Genomic DNA, 20,837 nt, shown 5'->3' on the forward strand with positions numbered 1-20,837 from the left:
CTCTGGATGCCAACATGTCTGCCACCTTAAACAGGCAAACACTCAAAGCGCTCCCACCTCTCTCCCGTTGCCCCCCCCCTTGCCCCCACCCCCGTCAACCAGTGCCCAATATGCTGCCTTCTCTCCTGATGGTCGAGTCTGCCCCTGCACAGGTGCAGGTGGAGCAGTCTTTGTCGGGGCCCTCTCAGGCTCTAAAACCCAGAGGTTGTAGTCTGAGAGCATCTCATCAGTCAGTGCAGGGATCTGAGCAACCTGCCACTACCTCTGCTGAAGCCACAGGGGATGCACCACGCAGAAGGGCGAGGAAGAGGAAGGCTACGGTTTTGTAATCACCAAGGGTATGCACAAGGGTGTCTGACTAAATGTCATGTTTTTCATTGATATTTGTTTCTTGTTAAATGCGCATTGTTCTAATTCTCACCATCACTGCCACGTCTTGCCCATTCTCGTGAATTGGCCCTTTCATGTGCCTCATCATGAATAACATGAACTCCAAGACTTTATGCCACCCATTGGGCACGTGTGCAATGGGTGTATGCGTAGTTGAAGGACTGTTTTGTGCAAAGGTTGGGGTGGGGGTGGGGGAGGGTGAGGGGGATCAATGGTTGTTCCAAGAGGCCTGAGTATTTCAAAGTCTTCAATTTGCAGATCTCATTATGAGAACCTGTTGGAGACGAGGGAATCCCTGGAATCATGGGCAGCAATGTGCGCTGCTGCTCTGGCAATGGGTTACCCATCTTAATATTCCTCATCTTTTTCAATGTTGCCTCCAGATGAGGATGCTTGATGAGTGCATTCAACCTCCTCCACCTGTAACTTTCCCTACTGCGCTATGTTGTGCAGGACGAAGCACACAGCGATTATTCTGCATTCCTATGACTTGCTCAATGACAGACATGTTTGATGCATGTTACTGACACCCGGAAATCCCACCGGCACTTAAAGCCGATATTTAAAGGGCCAATTTAGGCATTTAAACCACTTAAAGCGATTCACTTTTTGTGTATTGAGTTACACAAACCACTTTAACTTCTCCTGACCGAGTCTCCTGTCGCCTCTGAAACACACTGTGGAAACAGAGGTGAGTTAGAGCCGGCCCTCATTTGGACCTTTAAATCAGTGGTCGACGCATTTCAACAAAAGGTGAGTTTTTGCAGCAGAGCAGTCAGTTCTCTCAGGCAAACCTTTGGCTGGGAGTTCTCTGTGTTCAGACTGAGATTTCTTTGTTCAGACTGAGAATTCTTGTGTTCAGACAAATTTACCTACATTTTGGATCCACTCAAACTGACAAGATCAGGATGGGAGGCACAATGGATCAATTCCACAGTACATCTGAGGAGGAGGCACATCACCATCCGTGGCAGGTACGGCCTGTAGTTCGAGGATCTGCAGGCTCAGAGTGAATCAGCAGGTGGCCGCAGACATCGGCAGCATCCTTCATGCAGAGCTGCTCCCGGCTGGGCCTGGTGGCCACGCATTCCCGTCGAAGTTAAAGTCACCACTGCCCACAATTACTTCGCCTCCGGATCCTTCCAGGCTGTCACCAGTGACATCACCAGGATCTCTCAGTCATCTGTCCATAAGGGGCCTGTCAGTGCGGACAGCACGGTGTGAGGACAACGCAGTGTGCTGAGAGTTCGGTAAGTGTGGGAGTTGAAGGGTTAATCTCTTTAAATCTGGTGCATATTGCTTCAACTGTTTAAGGTCAATTTAAAAGTTTAAATTTCTAAGTTTCTGTCAGGCTTCAGCAGAGAGCTGCTGTAGCAAGTTAATTGGTTAGCTAGATTCAATTTGGTACCTGAAGGTGGGGCAGGCCTGACTCATCTGAGTCTCAACTGTAGAAATACAGGGGCCTGTCAGTGCGGACAGCACGGTGTGAGGACAACACAGTGTGCTGAGAGTTCGGTAAGTGTGGGAGTTGAAGGGTTAATCTCTTTAAATCTAGTGCATATTGCTTCAACTGTTTAAGGTCAATTTAAAAGTTTAAATTTCTAAGTTTCTGTCAGGCTTCAGCAGAGAGCTGCTGTAGCAAGTTAATTGGTTAGCTAGATTCAATTTGGTACCTGAAGGTGGGGCAGGCCTGACTCATCTGAGTCTCAACTGTAGAAATACAGGGGCCTGTCAGTGCGGACAGCACGGTGTGAGGACAACACAGTGTGCTGAGAGTTCGGTAAGTGTGGGAGTTGAAGGGTTAATCTCTTTAAATCTAGTGCATATTGCTTCAACTGTTTAAGGTCAATTTAAAAGTTTAAATTTCTAAGTTTCTGTCAGGCTTCAGCAGAGAGCTGCTGTAGCAAGTTAATTGGTTAGCTAGATTCAATTTGGTACCTGAAGGTGGGGCAGGCCTGACTCATCTGAGTCTCAACTGTAGAAATACAGGGGCCTGTCAGTGCGGACAGCACGGTGTGAGGACAACACAGTGTGCTGAGAGTTCGGTAAGTGTGGGAGTTGAAGGGTTAATCTCTTTAAATCTAGTGCATATTGCTTCAACTGTTTAAGGTCAATTTAAAAGTTTAAATTTCTAAGTTTCTGTCAGGCTTCAGCAGAGAGCTGCTGTAGCAAGTTAATTGGTTAGCTAGATTCAATTTGGTACCTGAAGGTGGGGCAGGCCTGACTCATCTGAGTCTCAACTGTAGAAATACAGGGGCCTGTCAGTGCGGACAGCACGGTGTGAGGACAACACAGTGTGCTGAGAGTTCGGTAAGTGTGGGAGTTGAAGGGTTAATCTCTTTAAATCTAGTGCATATTGCTTCAACTGTTTAAGGTCAATTTAAAAGTTTAAATTTCTAAGTTTCTGTCAGGCTTCAGCAGAGAGCTGCTGTAGCAAGTTAATTGGTTAGCTAGATTCAATTTGGTACCTGAAGGTGGGGCAGGCCTGACTCATCTGAGTCTCAACTGTAGAAATACAGGGGCCTGTCAGTGCGGACAGCACGGTGTGAGGACAACACAGTGTGCTGAGAGTTCGGTAAGTGTGGGAGTTGAAGGGTTAATCTCTTTAAATCTAGTGCATATTGCTTCAACTGTTTAAGGTCAATTTAAAAGTTTAAATTTCTAAGTTTCTGTCAGGCTTCAGCAGAGAGCTGCTGTAGCAAGTTAATTGGTTAGCTAGATTCAATTTGGTACCTGAAGGTGGGGCAGGCCTGACTCATCTGAGTCTCAACTGTAGAAATACAGGGGCCTGTCAGTGCGGACAGCACGGTGTGAGGACAACACAGTGTGCTGAGAGTTCGGTAAGTGTGGGAGTTTGGTGAAGTGGGGGAAGGAGGTGCTGCTTTGCCTTGCTTTTCCTGCAGAGCGGTAGTGGACCTGAGAGTAGAAGACTGAGATTGTGGAATAAAAGCAGCAGCAGACCTGCAACAAGAGACAACTACTGTGCGACATCACAGGGACTAAACTCCTGGACCGAAGATAAATAAGGAGCAAAAAGTAATCCAAGTGGGACGTCACCAAGGAAGAGGTAAGTGATTGGCTGGTGAGTATTTTCCTGCTGAATTTGTCTAAGGTTAGAGTTTGTGGATTCTCTGGTCTCTGTTGTGTAGTGGGGGACTGCTGTTCAGCAAGGGCCCTTGAGTATACCTTTTTAATTGAAGTGAAATTGGTGGGATTCATTTAATTTGAATTAATTAGTTAAAGGGTAAGTCATGTCAGGACAGCCCAGCCCTGTGTTATGCTCTTCCTGCTCCATGTGGGAAATCAGGGACCCTTCCGGTGTCCCTGACGACCATGTGTGCGGGAAATGTATCCAGCTGCAGCTACTGACAAACCGCATTGCGGCACTGGAGCTGCGGATGGATTCATTATGGAGCAATCGCGATGCTGAGAACGTCGTGGATAGCACGTTTAGTGAGATGGTCACACCGCAGGTAAAGGTTGTACAGGCAGGAAGTAATTGGGTGACCACCAGGCAGAGTAAGAAGAGCAGGCAGGCAGTGCAGGGGTCCCCTGTGGCCGTCCCCCTCTCAAACAAATATACCGCTTTGGATATTGTTGAGGGGGATGACTTATCAGGGGAAGGCAGCAGCAGCCAACTTCCTGGCACCAGGGGTAGCTCTGCTGCACAGGCTGGGAGGAAAAAGAGTGGAAGAGCTATAGTGGTAGGGGATTCTATCGTAAGGGGAACAGACAGGCATTTCTGTGGCTGTAAACGTGACTCCAGGATGGTTTGTTGCCTCCCTGGTGCCAGGGTCATGGATGTCACTGAGCGGCTACAGGGCATTCTCAAGGGGGAGGGTGAGCAGGCAGAGGTCGTGGTCCACATTGGGACCAACGACATAGGTAGGAAGGGAGATGAGGTCCTGCATCAAGAATTTAGGGAGCTAGGTAGCAGATTAAAGAGCAGGACCTCAAAGGTTGTAATCTCTGGATTACTCCCAGTGCCACGGGCTAGTGAGTATAGAAATAGGAGGATAGAACAGATGAATGCGTGGCTAAAGAGTTGGTGCAGGAGGGAGGGTTTCAGTTTCCTGGATCACTGGGCCTGCTTCTGGGGAAGGTGGGACTTGTACAAGTCGGACGGGTTGCACCTGAACCAGAGCGGGACAAATATCCTTGCGGGGAGGTTTGCTAGCACTGTTGGGGGGGGTTTAAACTAACTTGGCAGGGGGATGGGATACAGAGTGGAGCTACAATAGGGGGTGATGTGCAGCCAAATATAGAGAAAAAAACAAGTCAGCTTGGAAGACAGGGCAAATATGTGAGGACAAGGCTGGATGGCATCTATTTTAATGCAAGGAGTCTTGCGAATAAGGTGGATGAACTGAAGGTGTTGATAAACACATGGGAGTATGATATTGTTGCTGTCACAGAGACATGGTTGAGGGAGGGGCAAGACTGGCAGCTCAATATTCCGGGGTACAGAATCTTCAGGCGAGACAGAGGGGGAGGTATAAGAGGAGGGGGGGGTCGCAATATTAATTAAAGAATCAATTACTGCCATAAGGAGGGATGATATATTAGCAGGTTCCTCTAATGAGGCCATATGGGTGGAGCTTAAAAACAAAAAGGGGGCAAGCACTTTGATGGGAGTGTACTATAGGCCCCCAAACAGTCAGGGGGAGATCGAGGAACAGATATGTAGGCAAATCTCAGAAAATTGTGCAAATAATAGGGTAATAATCGTGGGGGATTTCAACTTCCCCAATATTAACTGGGATACTCAGAGTGTAAAAGGCTTAGAGGGTACAAAATTCTTAACGTGCATCCAGGAGAGCTTTTTGAGCCAGCATGTAGAAAGTCCTACAAGAGAGGGGGCGGTACTGGACCTAATTCTAGGGAATGTGGCTGGCCAAGTGGAAGAAGTGCCAGTAGGTGAGCACTTTGGTGACAGTGACCATAATTCGGTGAGATTTAAGGTGGTCATGGAAAAGGACAGGGAGGGGCCGGAAATAAAGGTTCTAAATTGGGGGAAGGCCGATTTTAATAGGATAAGGCAGGATCTGGCCAAAATGGACTGGGATCAGCTGCTTGTAGGAAAATCCGCATCAGAGCAATGGGAGTCTTTCAGAAGGGAGATTGAGACCATACAATGGCAACATGTTCCCGTAAAGGTCAAGGGTGGTTCCAAGAACTCCAGGGAACCTTGGATGTCAGGGGATATACGAGAATGGATTAGGAAAAAAAGGAGGGCTTTTGGCAGATACAAAAGGCTAAAGACGGAGGAAGCCCGAGAGGAGTACAAAAAGTGCAGGGGGATACTTAAAAAAGAAATTAGGAGATCAAGGAGGGGCCATGAAATAACACTGGCGAGCAAAATAAAGGAAAATCCTAAGATGTTTTATAAGTATATTAAGGGTAAGAGGATGACTAGGGAAAAAATAGGGCCCATTAGGGACAAAAATGGCAATCTGTGTGTGGAGCCGGCAGATGTAGGAGGGGTTCTAAATGAATTTTTTGCATCTGTTTTCACTATGGAGAAGGACGATGTAGACATAGAAATACGGCAGGGGGACTGTGATATACTCGAACATATTAACATCGAGCGGGAGGAGGTATTGGCGGTTTTAGCAGGCCTAAAAATGGATAAATCCCCAGGCCCGGACGAAATGTATCCCAGGCTACTGTGTGAGGCAAAGGAGGAGATTGCGGGGGCTCTGACACATATATTCAGAACCTCTCTGGCCACAGGGGATGTGCCAGAGGACTGGAGAACCGCTAATGTAATACCATTATTCAAGAAGGGGAGTAGGGAAAAACCGGGGAACTACAGGCCAGTGAGCCTAACATCAGTGGTAGGAAAATTATTGGAAAAAATTCTGAAGGACAGAATTAGTCTCCACTTGGAGAAGCAAGGATTAATCAGGGATAGTCAACATGGCTTTGTCAAGGGAAGATCATGTCTGACTAATTTGATTGAATTTTTTGAGGGGGTGACTAGGCGTGTGGATGAGGGTAACGCAGTGGATGTGGTATACATGGATTTCAGTAAGGCCTTCGATAAAGTCCCCCACAGGAGACTGGTCAAGAAGGTACGAGCCCATGGAATCCAGGGTGCCTTGGCACTTTGGATACAAAACTGGCTTAGTGGCAGAAGGCAGAGGGTAATGGTCGAAGGTTGTTTTTGTGACTGGAAGCCTGTGGCCAGTGGGGTGCCACAGGGATCGGTGCTGGGTCCCTTGCTGTTTGTGGTCTACATTAATGACTTGGATATGAATGTAAAAGGTATGATCAGTAAGTTCGCTGATGATACAAAAATTGGTAGGGTGGTAAATAGCGAGGAGGATAGCCTCAGTCTGCAGGACGATATAGATGGGTTGGTCAGATGGGCGGAACAGTGGCAAATGGAATTTAACCCGGAAAAGTGCGAGGTGATGCACTTTGGAGGGACTAACAAGGCAAGGGAATACACAATGAATGGGAGGACCCTAGGCAAGACAGAGGGTCAGAGGGATCTTGGTGTGCAAGTTCACAGATCCCTGAAGGCGGCGGAACAGGTAGATAAGCTGGTAAAGAAGGCATATGGGAGACTTGCCTTTATTAGCTGAGGCATAGAATATAAGAGCAAGGAGGTTATGATGGAGCTGTATAAAACACTGGTTAGGCCACAGCTGGAGTACTGTGTGCAGTTCTGGTCGCCACACTACAGGAAGGATGTGATCGCTTTGGAGAGGGTGCAGAGGAGATTCACCAGGATGTTACCAGGGCTGGAGCACTTCAGCTATGAAGGGAGACTGGGAAGATTGGGTTTGTTTTCCTTGGAGCTGAGGAGGCTGAGGGGGGACATGATTGAGGTGTACAAAATTATGAGGGACACAGATAGGATGGATACTAAGGAGCTTTTTCCCTTCGTTGAGGGTACTATAACAAGGGGACATAGATTCAAGGTAAAAGGCGGGAGGTTTAGAGGGGATTTGAGAAAGAACTTTTTCACCCAGAGGGTGGTTGGAGTCTGGAACTCACTGCCTGAAAGGGTTGTGGAGGCAGGAACCCTCACAACATTCAAGAAGCATTTGGATGAGCACTTGAAATGCCATAGCATACAAGGCTACGGACCAAATGCTGGAATATGGGATTAGAGTAGACAGGGCTGATGGCCGGCGCGGACACGATGGGCCGAAGGGCCTCTATCCGTGCTGTATGACTCTATGACTCTAAGTGTCATCGACAGGTCACGCGTGGCTTGTTTGCCAGGCATCCGACTACATCAAATTCCCCCGCGATGACATCAGCCAGACTGAGGGCAATGGGTTTCCACTCTCTGGCTGGCTTCCCACAGGTGCGGGGCACAATTGATTGCACACACGAAGCAATCCGAGGACCTCCACATGAGCCAGGAGTGTTCATAAACCAATGGGATATCACTCCATCAATGCACAGCTGGTTTGCGACCACCGGAGGAGGTTTCTGCAGGTGTGCGCCAGATTCCCTGGCAGCTGCCATGATTCCTTCATTTTGCATGAGTCCCACATCCCGGCCCTCTTCCACACACAAGACAGACTTAAGGGCTGGCACCATGGAGACGAAGGGGTACCCCCTGCTGACATGGCTCATGCCATCTCTGAGAAACCCCACCAACAAGGTACAGCAGCAGTACAATGACAGTCACATCACCACCAGGTCCATCATTGAACAAGACCTAGGAATGCTGAAGATGAGCTTCAGATGCCTGGATCGATCAGGGGGAGCCCTTCAGTACTCACCAGTGAGGGTATACTGAATAATAGTTATGTGTTGTGTCCCGCACAACATCGTTCACCAGAGAGGTTTACAGGTGGAGGAGTTCGAATGAGCTCATGAAACATCTTCATTGGCCGGTAACATTGAAGAAGACGATGAGGAAGAGGAGGAGGAGGAAGGTGGACAACCCATCGCCAGTGCAGCGGTGCACATGGCTGCACGTCATGCCAGGGATTCACACATATCTATCAGGTTCTCATAATGAGATCTGCAAACTGAAGACGCTGAACGACTCAGACCGCCTGGAACAACCATCACCAACACCAGCAACTCCCCCTCCCCCGCCCCTATTTGCACAAAACAGTCCTTCAACCACAGAGACACTGATTGTAAATGCACCCAATGGGTGGCATCAAGTCTTGGCGTTCATGATGAAGCACATGAAAGGACACTTTCACAAAAGGGACTCAAGAATGGGCAAGACGTGGCAGTGGTGGTGCATGTGTGTGTGTGTGTGTGTGTGTGAGAATGTGTGCGTGTGCGAGAGCGCGGGAGAGCATTGGCAGACGCTTTCCAAGATTGTACCTAATGCCATTGTTTGGACTGAGTAGAAAGGGACATCTGTCTGTGGCTGTGATATACCTGAACTGGGCACGTTTGGTGCTTACACTGGAGCCTAGGTTTTCTGACTGACATTATTTAAATTCTGTCATGTGTCGATTTTAAAAATTGATTGACACCGGTATTAAAAGATTGTCGAATCCCTGGAGAAAGAGCCTAAATGTATGAAAGTGGTTGTTTACGCCCTTTTTCTAGCTTTCCGTTGATCTTCCACTGAAGGTACTGTGAGATTTGGAAGACCTGTTTCTTCCTCTTTAAAAGATATCCAGGTATTTCCTTACCTGGCACAAGGTGGAGCCCTCAGCTTGGGCAATTTTCACAATGGCGACAATGGGGATCCACATAATAGGGAAGATTATCATACACCAGCCAAGCGCTGTTGCCCAGACAGGGTACTCAACAGGTCCATATGTTGGTGGGGCAAATGTTGCCAAGGACCAGATTAAGATTGTCTGTATGAAATGATTACACAAAACAAGATCAGAAACAGAATGAGATAAACGATCTGCAGCTTGATTATTTTCAGTTTAAATCACTAAAAGATGTAACATCTCCTTACTGCCAGCAAGCACGGAGTGATAAAAAACCAACACGCTCTCCACCACAGCCAGAAGAGACAATTCTTTCCCCCAATCATCATCTCAATGTCCTTGATGAATCTGTTGATCCCTGTGAACAACAAAAAAGCAGCTTGTTTACTGTAGAAGTTCACCTCGTAATTGGTGTCACTAATGAACATGTTTAATCAGATAAGGGATCACTCAGGATTACAAACAGGATGAGTAAATTGTCTCCTGTCATCAACCGGATCCCCCAGGAAGGTAAAATATTTGTACAAAATCCTGAAGAACAGGTTCTCACTCTCGGAAAGGCTCCTGTATCAAATCTGTGCTGAGATGGACAGGCCCCCTTCTATCAGAATGGGGGAGGATGGATCACCAAAGAAGTCCTCTGATCTGAGTTAAAGAATAGCAAGTGGATCCCAGGAGATCAGAAGAAACATCACAAACTCACTGAAGCAGAACTTGCTCTGTTGTTCCACCTGCCTTGATAGTTGGGAGAAACTGGTAACTGATTGTGTCAAGTGGCAAATAGCTGTTCAACTTGGGGTGAAGCTGTTTGGACAACATCCCCATCAGCAATTAGCAGGAAAATGGCTGCAGCAAAATTTACCCCAACAACAACCAGCTATAACCCAGCAAGAACAGGGGGATCACGGGTGAATGATGCAGAAAGCACTGCCTGTCTCATATTGGCCTCTGGAACTAAATGGGAAATGATCTTTGACAACTAAGGGGAGCAGTTGAATTCCCATCATCATTGAAGATGAAGGACTATCAACATCACATCACCCTATTCATTTGTTTTGCTTCTTCTGAAGATCCACACAAATACTTTAAAATTAATTATTTCATTTTGTTTCAGTGCTTTCCCTGTTGTACTTACCATAGATCCAGCTTAGACCGATGAGTTCCAGTAGAGCTGCTGCAATGAGGCCCCATCCATTACAGAAATGATCAATTAAATTTATCCAGTAAATCCCAGCCTAAAATTAAAGGGAAAATTAGAAAATGTGATGCATGAGAAAAGCACAACACTCGAATATTCAAAATAAGAGATTACTGGGACATGAAAAATGAATGTTTTGCTCAACTGGAAACCAGTCAATCCTAACTTGATTATGTTGTCATATTCCTATCCCTCTACAGTTAAAAACACCTCACAAATAATCAGAAACTCCCTGGTAGCTTGTAAATTCTGGAATATTTACATAACCGGTAACTGATCCATCTCTGGCATCTTATCCAGCATCTCGGAATTGGCCCAGATAAATTTCATTGTATAGTTACCATGGTTACGTGGGTAAATGCAGCAGCCATTTTAAAAGATCACAACATAATTAGAGATAAGGAAGGCCATTCGGCCCATCTGAATTCATCCATCCAGCGAGATGCTAAAATCCCATTGCCGTATCTGATTGATTCTTTAATGATATCAGGGTTTCCTGCATCCACTGCTGTATCTGGGTGTTTAGTCCAAATGCAGTTCACACTTTGGGGTAGATTGTGACTTTGTGCAATATTGTAAAACGGGTGATAGCGAATCAGGGTCCAGTTTTACATCTCTTCTGCTGTTAATGGAAGCCGACCGTTTGGGCAGTTAAAACTTCCCAAGTTACTTGTCCGTCCTGGATCTGCTGAGAGCAGACAAGTTTGTATTTTAACCTGCTCTCCTGGGCAGGTGGCAAGGACACCCGCCCAAAGCTGGTGGGGTCCTTTTTAACATATCGATGTTGGGTCCCGATAACGCCATTGGCCTGAGCAGGAAATGGCAGCAAGTTTCCCGCCAAACTAACCCAGCGAAGGATCAGGATCCACAAGGAAATCTTCGGCCTCCCCTGCCGTGGTCTCACCTCATCAATCATTGGGACCCCACGAGACAGCCCGGCAGCCGACCCCGCGCACTTACCTGTACGGCAGATGGAATCCTTGCTGCCTGCATTTGTGCAGCGTCCTGCAGACTTCCTGCCTAGAACAGGTGGAAAGTCGGCCTGTGGTGTTTAAAGGAGGTTCATGAGTTAAAAGACCCCGAGCTGCTTTATGCTTGAACGGGTGGATTTTGAACGGACATCAAAACTCACCTGCCAAAAAATGGTCCCCAGCTAAAATCAGGGCCAAGATTCCAAACAATATCCTGTGATTGAAAACAAACACCATTTAAATCTGATTCACTGGGTGATAACAAAGATGAGTTTCATCTCTTTAACCAGGCTCTGTATTTAGTATCAGCAGATGGGGAAGGGTCAGTCAGTCCCACACCATCACTGCACAATGTTAAATAAACAAGCTCCTTCTTTATTGCTTATTCCTGTGAAATTCCTGACTTCACAGGGATATAACCAGCACGACATGTGGAAATGTAGCAAACTATTCAAGGGCAGCATACCTGTGTTACAGATACAAGGCCGAGGAAACAAAATAACAAGCAAATGCCAATTGTCAGATGAAGGCGTTTTGATCGTACAAACTTCGGAAACTGGTCCAGCAGGGTTGTTACAACTGTTTCTGATGAAAAAAAATGTTAAATCAGATCAGTAATTAATTAATAATTTACACAGTTACCTCCCGACCCAGTTGCCCCTCTTCCTCACTTAGCATCGCAGCAGCCTGATCATCAAACACACTTCGCCAGCCGATCTGCCTCTGCAGCTTATCCGCTTCATGGAAATGAGGCACGAGGCCCAATATCGAGGATATAACCCTGCATCCATCGCACACCCAATGGCCCAAATTTCTATGCACATGAGGCCACTCTCTGACGTGGTCAAACTGTCAGCACTTTACAAGATTATCAGCAGAATATCACCACAAGGCTTGCTCGAACTAAAAGAAAAAAAAGAAAGTACTTGCATTTATTTAGCACCTTTCACAACCTCTGGATGTCCCAAAGCACTTTCAGCCAATGAAGTACTTTTTGAATGTGGTCATTGTTTTAAAAGAGGTGGCTGCAGAGATAGTGGATGCATTGGTTGTGATCTACCAGAATTCCATAGATTCTAGAACAGTCCCAGTGGATTGGAAGGCAAAACATGTTACACCGCTATTCAAGAAAGGAGGGAGAGAGAACTACAGGCGCGTTAGCCTGACATCAGTAGTAGGGAAAATGCTAGAATCTATTATTAAGGAGGCAATAATAGAGCACTTCGAAAATCATAATATGATGAGGCAGAGTCAACATGGTTTTATGAAAGGGAAATCATGTTTGACAAGAGCAGAAGATTAACACACAAACACATTCAGCATTCATCCACTTACATCAACAGTAATTTCTCACCTTATATCGTAAATAGTCCTTTATATCATCATAAATAATCCTTTATATAACTTCCTTTCATAAAAGTGGCTAGGGACAGGTTAAATGAAGTAATGTCACACTTACCTAAACCTGCAAACAGACTGTCAAGTCCCAGAGTGATCAACATGAAGAAAAATAAAATGGACCATAAAGGTGCCCACGGCAACTGTGCAAGAGCCTCTGGGTAGGCAATAAAAGCCAAACCGAACCCTAAACAGTGGATACAATTGATACGGTGAATTAATGGTGCTTAAAATAGACAGAGTGTAAACTGTTGTTATTTATTTAGAATCCAGATTATCAAAATGTATCCTATCTTGCTCAGTACTTGTGTATTCAGTCGGAGATTTTGGGCTCGATTTTCGGACCTCCGAGACGGCGGGTTCATGGCGGGCAGGGCTCCGAAAATCCGGGATTCCCGGGGCGGGTTCGAAGCCCGGCTCCAACCCGCCCACTTCCGGGTTCCCCAGTGACGCAATTAGATGCGCGCGCAGCCCCCGCATGCGGGACTCCCGCCGGCAATTAAAGCCAGCGGGATCCACTTAAACCAATTAATTAGATAGTTCAGGTCATTTGCAGACCTGATATGTAGGATATTTTAAGAGGGGTGGGATTTTCAACTCAACTGAGCGTGTTTCCCGTACTGGGTGAAACACTCCCAGTTCAAATGGACGTGTTGCAGCCACAAGCCTGTGGCAGCTGCAAAGGTCCATTTGACAGGTGTGGGGGGGAGACCCTCACTCATTGCAGGAGGCCACTCTGTCACTTGGGACAAAGTTTGGCCTCCACCATCCTCCTCCTAACAATAAAATTCATAAACTTGCAACCTCAACCCCGGTGTGCAGACACATGTACCTACCTTGCGGACCCCCTCAAACTCACACCATCAGGATGGGGAGCACCATAGCTGCATTCATCGCTTCATCCGAGGACGAGCAACATCACCAGCCTCGCCAGGCACGCCGTCCACCTCCGCCACGTGGAGCTCCACAACACAGTGCTGCGCCACAGGCACCTGCACAAAATAGTCGTGCAACTACACATACACTCACTGTCGGGTGACCCAATGGGTGGCATCAAGTGTGGGTGTTCATGGTGAACCTCATGAAAGGGACTTATTCCATAAGCCAGTCAAGAACGGCCAAGGCATGGCAATAGTGGTGACAATAATAATATTTAATATGCCATTATCAAAAATCAAATATAAATAAAAAACATGACAAACCATCAAACACCCTTGTGCATCCCCTTTGTGCTCACAAAACCTTCGCCTTACACTTATGAGTACTCCTATGTGGTGCATCCCCTGTGGCTGCAGCAGAGGTAGTGGCATGATGCTCTTGTTCATGCCCTGGCCAATTAGATGCCTTGGGCCTACACTCTCTGGGTTTCGGTGCCTGTGAGGGCCCCTCCAAAGACTGCTCCACCTGCACCTGTGCAGGGGCAGACTCGGCCACCTGGAGAGGAGGCAACATTGCGGGTACTGGTTGAGAGGGGGGCAATGGGTGAGATGTGGGGGCGCTTTGAGTGGCGTCCCCACTTCCACGTCCCCTTTCGCCATTATCCCTCTCCTGGGCCAGGCCCACATCACTCCTACCACCCTGCTGGACGACAGTTTGGAGGACATGTGTGAAGCCTTGCAAGGCCAGTGCCAGAGTATTAGCCTGCCTGTTTAAGGCTGCAGAAAGTTGCTCACCCTGAGTCCGAAGGGCCATTGTCAGGGCTTCAGTGGACTCATTGGTGAACCGTGCTTGAAGTTCGATGGAGGCTAGCCTTCCCTCCAACAGACATTCCCATGGTTACCCACGACACTATCTCAGAGATGCCCTCACTTCCCTGTGACAGTACCTCAGAGATTCCCTCCTGTATCTGTGCCACCAGTTCACTCATGCAGGAGTTGGACTCCTGCACCCTCTGCGGGATTGTGGAGAGTGCGCGTGGCACTTGTTCCAGCACCTCGCAAATATGCTGCTGCCCCTCGATCATTTTCCTTTTCATGGATGGCCCCCAGGGTTCAGCATCTGTGTCCAGCTGAGCAGAGCCTGGAGAAGAGGGCTCCCACCGACGCGGACTCTCCACAGCTGCCCCTGCCACCAGTGTCTGTTCGTGCTCACATGTATGTGGTGACTCACCATGTACGACCCCAACTAAGTGAGGAGAGGACCCACCAAGGTGTGTGTATCTGCGCTGGTAGATGGCTCACTCAGATGTGACGGTGCCCCCTCAGAGGCTGGCTGGTCCTCTAAGGAATCGCCCTCCGTTGCCACGGCGGTCGCTGAAGTCCCTGTAAGAGAAATGAAGGCACTATTAAGCATGATGACAGATGTTGAGGTGCTGAAGATGGCAAGGCATGTTAACATCATTTGCTATTGTGAGTTCTGAATTTAAAGTTCTGTCACCAGCCGTTTGTCGGGTGGCAGTCTCGGCGTCCCCGACAGACAGGCACTCGAGGGTGCGGCTCAGTTCCAGAACCTCCAGATCCATGTCTGTGAGGACGACCTGATGTTGCGGCCCCCCTCCGGTCTTCACCCTCTCCCGTGCATTCTGGGCTCTCTTCTCCTATAAGGGGAGAAAGTAGAGAGGTGTAAGTGAGGGATGGTGACGTGGCCAACCGCTGAATGCATTGGTTTGAGTGAGGCTGACCGTGAAAGAGATGCATCAGAGGGTGAGTATGAGACAGAGACATGACATTGTATAAGGATTGGGTTGAGTGGTAGTGGTGGGATGTGTACTGGGGAGGTGAGGAAGTGCAGGTAAGTTGAGGATGAGGTTTGAGTGGGTGTGAGGAGTGATGTGATAGAGTAGTGTTGGCAGTGCAGAAGTAATTGAGGGGTGGGGGCGGTGATGTGGAAGGTGGAATGTAGGAGAATGAATAAGTGTACTCACTTTGGCTGACCTACTTGGGTCATTGAAGCGCTTCCTGCACTGGATCCAGGTGCGGGAGACGTTGCTGCTGTTGGTGACCTCCTCTACCACCTCGAGCCAGGCCTTCTTGGTGGCAGAGACAGGCCACTTCCTCCTGTCCACCGGGTAGAAAACATCCCTCCTCCTCCTCACGCCATCCAGAAGGACCTGGAGTGAGGCATCAGTAAATCGGGGAGCAGCCTTTCCCCTGCGCTGCTCCATTCTATAATTTTGGTTCTTTGCTGCAGGAGCAGCATTGGAGGACTGCCCCTTTAAGTAGGGCTCCTCCAGCTGACAGCCTGTGATGCGGGTGCGCAGTCCGCCCGCTGCGCAAGTTTCCGACGGGAAACCCAGAAGCCACGGTAAGTGCCTTCAATTTAGCCACGATCACGTGGGGAACGGACGGATTCTACTGGGCGGGTTACCCACGCGCCCAATCGCCACCCCCACACACCGCTGCCATCCCATCTCCCTGGTAATATCGGGGCCATGATCTGGACCATATTGCAGAGACCCTCCTGATCTATCAAGGCAGAAAAAGACCATGCTGATTCTCTCAATGACCAGTCTGGTTCTGTGTATTGTTTGTAAGATTCTCGGCTGCTGTACTGGACACTCATAGAGGGGTAATTACTCATGGCAGCAACGGTTATGGCTTGTCACCCATGAGCCATCTGTTCACTTGACTGTCTTCCTTGAAGAACTCAAGGAGGGCAGAATTCCTGAGGTCACAGAAATGTCCAGTAAATAGGAACATAGGAACAGCAGTAGGCCATTTCGCCCCAGGAGCCTGTTCTGCCATTGAATGAGATCATGAATGATCTGTATCCTAACTCCTTTTACCCGCCTTGGCTCTATATCCCTTAATACCCTTGGCGAGCAAAAATCTATCAATCTCAGATTGAAAATTATTAATTGAGCTAGCACCTACTGCTTTTTGTGGGAGAGAGTTCCACACTTCTACCACCTTTTTGTGAAGAATTGTTTCCTCATCTCCTGAATGGCCTGGCTCTGATTTTAAGGTTATGACCCCTTGTCCTAGATTCCCCCAAAAGCAGAAAAAGTTTCTCTCCATCTACCCTATTAATTCCGTTAAAAATCCTAAAAGCCTCAATCAAACCATCTCTTAACCTTCTAGTTTATGTAATCTCGCCTCATAATTTAACCCTTGGAGTCCTGGTAACATCCTGGTGAATCTGCACTGCACTCATTCCAAGGCCATTATAGTCTTTCAAAGGTGCAGAGGCCAGAAATAATACGCCAGATGTGGTCTAACCTGAGCTTTATATAGCGATAGCAAAACTTCCTCCCCATTGTATTCTAGCCCTCTAGATATAAAGGCTAACATTCCTTTAGCTGATTTGATTTTTTTTTGGAATCTGACCACTACATTTTAGCGATCTGTGTACATGGACCCCCACTTTGCCTAATTTTTCACCATTTAAAAAATACTCAGATCTATCCTTTCTTGATCCAAAATGGATGACCTCACATTTACCTGCATTGAAATCCATCTGCCACATTTTAGCCCACTCGCTTAATCTATTAATATCGCTTTGTAATGTTATGCTCCCATCTACATTACTTACTATGCCACCTATCTTTGTTCCATCAGCAGACTTGGATATATGGCTCACTATTGTGTTATCTAAGTTATTAATAATTATAGTGAATAGTTGAGGTCCCAGCACAGGTTATTGTGAGACATCACTAATTACTTCCTTCCAATTCAAGTACATATCCATTATCCCTATTCTCTGTCTTCTACCGCCTAATCAGTCTCCTAACCAGCTTAATAATTTGCCTTCAATTCCATGAGCTTTAATTTTAGCTATCAGTCTCTTATGTGGAACCTTATTGAATGCCTTCTGGAAGTCCATATAAACCACATCCATAAGCATTGCCCTATCTATGACTTTAGTTATTTCCTCAAAAAATTCAATTAGGTTCATTTGACATGGCCTACACTTTACAAATCCATGTTGGCTCTCTCTAATCAGTAAGTGCTCAATCACATTGTCTTTAATTATAGATGCCAATAACTTCCCCACAACAGATGTTAGATGAACAATCCTTTAATTTCTTGGTTTCTCTTCCTTATCGTTCTTAAATAATGGAGTTACATTTACAATTTTCCAATCTAAAGGGACAATTCCTGAATCAGGAGAGCTTTGAAAGATTATGCCTAAAGCAGCTGCAATTTTCTCACCTACTTCCTTTAAAACCCTGAGATGGAAACCATCATGTTCTAGGGATTTGTCAGTTTTTAGTGCCATTATTTTTTCTAATACTGTTTTCTTGCTTACTTTAACTTTAGTGAGTTCCAGTCCTTGATTTATCATTAATTTCCCTGGAATGTCAGGTGTATTATCCTCTTCTTCTACTATAAAGACTGACACAAAGTAATTATTCAACAAGTCTGCCATTTCCTTATTTTCATTTACAATATTACCTGCATCTGTTTTTAAAGAGCCCACATTACCTTTGACTACCCTTTTTCTTCCAAAATAATTATAAGAACTTTGTGTAAATCTTGATATCCCTCACAAGTTTCTTTTCGTATTCCCTTCCTGTAGCTCTTACTATCTTTTTTGTCTTCCTTTGCTATTCCTGATATCTCTCCCCTTCCCCTGGATCTACACTATTCTTTGCACTTTTATATGATCTTTCCTTTAGTTTTATAGAATTATAGCAAGTTACGGCAAAGAAGGAGGCCCATCGTGTCTGTGCCAGCCGAAAAGGAGCTATCCAGCTTAATCCCACTTTCCAGCACTTGGTCCGTAGCCCTGTAGGTTACGACACTTCAAGTGCACATCCAAGTACTTTCCTAATTTCCTTTTTAATTTCACCCCTGCACTTTCTATACTCCACTAGGCTTTCTGTAGTATTGAGCTCTTGGTGTCTGACATATGCTTCCCTTTTTTGCCCCTCGTCATCCAGAGGGCTCTTGATTTCGCAGTCCCACCCTTTATCTTTGTGGGAACATGGTTACTCTGAACCCCTTGAATCTCCCCCTTGAATGCCTCCCACTGCTCTGACACTGATTTACCTTCAAAGAGCTGTTTTCAGTCCACTTTTGCTAAATTGCTTAGTAAAATTGGCCTTTCCCCAATTTAGAACGTTTACTCCTGTTCTATCTTTGTCCTTTTCCATAACTATTCTAAATCTAACTGAATTATGATCACTGCCACCAAAATACTCTCCCACTAATACTCCTTCCATCTGCCCAGCTTCATTTCCTAAAACTAAATGAAGAACTGCCCCCCTCTTGTTGGGCTTGCTATGTACTGGCTAAAAAAGTTCTCCTGAATGCAATTTAAGAATTCTGCGCCCTCTGTACCTTTCACACTGATTGTATCCCAGTTAATATTAGGGTCGTTGAAATCACCTACTATTACTGCCCTATTGTTTTTGCACTTCTTAGAAATTTGTCCATATATTTGCTCTTCTATCTCCCTCTGACTGTTTGGGGGTCTATTGTACACTCCTAGCAATGTGATTGCTCCTTTTTTGATCTTTAGCTCAACCCATATGGCCTCATTTGATGATCCTTCTAACATATTGTCCCTCCTCACAGCTGTAATTGTTTCTTTAACCAATATTGCCACCGCCCCCCCTCCTTTTTTATCCCCCTCTCTATCTCGTCTGAAAACCCTGTAATCGGGACCATTGAGCTGCTATTCCTGTTTAAACCATGTTTCAGTAATAGCTAAGATATTGTACTTCCATGTGTCTACCTGTGCCCTTAGCTCATCTGCCATATTCACTATACTCCTTGCAATTTTATGTTATCTCTCACCTCTTTTGTCGACCATGGCTGTTTTGGTAAGTAGAGCTCTTTTCCCTTTGGGGTATATACTGGTCCTGTATTAAGCTAAATTCATTTTTGAACACCTCCCACTGTTAATCTGTAGTTTTACCCGATAACAGTTTTGACCAGTTTGCTGTCGTTGGTCTCTGTCTTATCCTGTTAAAGTTTACCTCACAAAAATCTAAAATTTTAGTCACTGTGTTACATTTCTCCTTTTCAAACTTAATGCTGAATTTAATCATATTATGATCGCTGTTAGACAAATGTTCCCTTACTGTTAGATTATTAACTAAGTCTGGCTCGTTACTCATTACTAAATCTAGTATGACCTGCCCTCTTGTTGGTTCTAGAACATATTGCTCCAGAAAATGATGTTGAATGCACTCAAGAAATTCACCACTTTTTAATTTAAAGCCCTATCTACTGCCCTAGTTATTTGATTCACCAGAACACTGGTTCCAGACCGGTTTAGGTGGAGCCCGTCCCTACGGAATAGTTCCCTCTTTCCCAGTACTAGTGCCAGTGCCCCTTGAATCAAAACCCCTGCCTCCTACACCACTCTTTGAGCCACACATTTAACTTTCTGATCTGTTTGACCCATGCCAATTTGTGCGTGACTAGTAATCCAGAGATTATTACCTTTGAGATTCTGCTTATTAATTTGGACCCTAGCTCCTCAAACTCACTCAGCAGAACCTGATTCTTAGTTCTACCTATGTCATTGGTTCCTACGTGGACCATGACAACTGGATCCTCCCACTCATGCTCCAAGATCTTTTCCAGCTGTGAGAAGATATCCCTAAACTTAGCACTGGGCAGGCAACACAGCCTTCGGGACTCCTGGTCTTGGCTGCAAAGAACAGTATCTATCCCCCTGACTACACTATCCCCTACCACTACCACATTCCTTTTTACTCCATCCACTTGAATGGCCTTCTGTACCACTGTATTGTGGTCAGTTTGCCCGTCCTCCCTGCTGTCTTTGTTCTCATTCATACAGGTCGCAAACACCTCGTACCTGCTGGACATTCTAATATAATTTTAAGCCAAGCCATCTACAGGCATAACTGGTACTACACACGATGATATCACCCACCTGCTATTTTTAATATTTAACTAGTGGATCTCCCATTTCATTGCTCACCCGAGTATCTTCTCTATATCTATTTGTGTCTGTGATCCTCATGTTGCTGGTTTTTTTCTCCATTTCTCTGCCTTTCAGTTATCTTCTGCTTCAGACCTGCAACAGCAGCTAGATTTGGTACTTTACAAACCCCGCAGGGCCAGGCCAACTGGGAATTGTTCAACTCACTTGGAGCCAACACATAATTTACTGCCAGTGATTTACATAATGTAGATATAGAACCTGTTCTGTGGCTAATTGAATATCTCACATTTAAGGGCAAAGGTTGAACAAACAAGTCTGTTAATCTCCAGACATTCCAGCTCATTATTCAGCTCCAATCCCTGTCCAGTATAATCCAACCATCGTTTACTGATGTGGTACTTTAGGGCCTGAATATCACTTTCCACC

The 20,837-nt window shown here is 46.1% G+C and overlaps 1 protein-coding gene across 2 annotated transcripts in view; it reads right to left on the reverse strand.

Moving 5' to 3' along the window:
- LOC137332675 (sodium- and chloride-dependent neutral and basic amino acid transporter B(0+)-like) overlaps window positions 1–20,837 on the reverse strand; it is a 64,311-nt gene that overhangs the window by 10,317 nt on the left and 33,157 nt on the right. For both annotated transcript variants that reach the window (XM_067996621.1, XM_067996620.1), the window contains 5 exons: window positions 12,673–12,798; window positions 11,680–11,798; window positions 10,180–10,279; window positions 9,293–9,402; window positions 9,015–9,185 (listed from right to left, as the gene is read on the reverse strand). In XM_067996621.1, coding sequence (XP_067852722.1) covers window positions 9,015–9,185; window positions 9,293–9,402; window positions 10,180–10,279; window positions 11,680–11,798; window positions 12,673–12,798 — 626 coding nt within the window. The remainder of the gene's footprint in view (window positions 1–9,014; window positions 9,186–9,292; window positions 9,403–10,179; window positions 10,280–11,679; window positions 11,799–12,672; window positions 12,799–20,837) is intronic.

The sequence above is a fragment of the Heptranchias perlo genome, chromosome 15, assembly GCF_035084215.1.
Source record: "Heptranchias perlo isolate sHepPer1 chromosome 15, sHepPer1.hap1, whole genome shotgun sequence".
NCBI lineage: Eukaryota > Metazoa > Chordata > Chondrichthyes > Hexanchiformes > Hexanchidae > Heptranchias > Heptranchias perlo.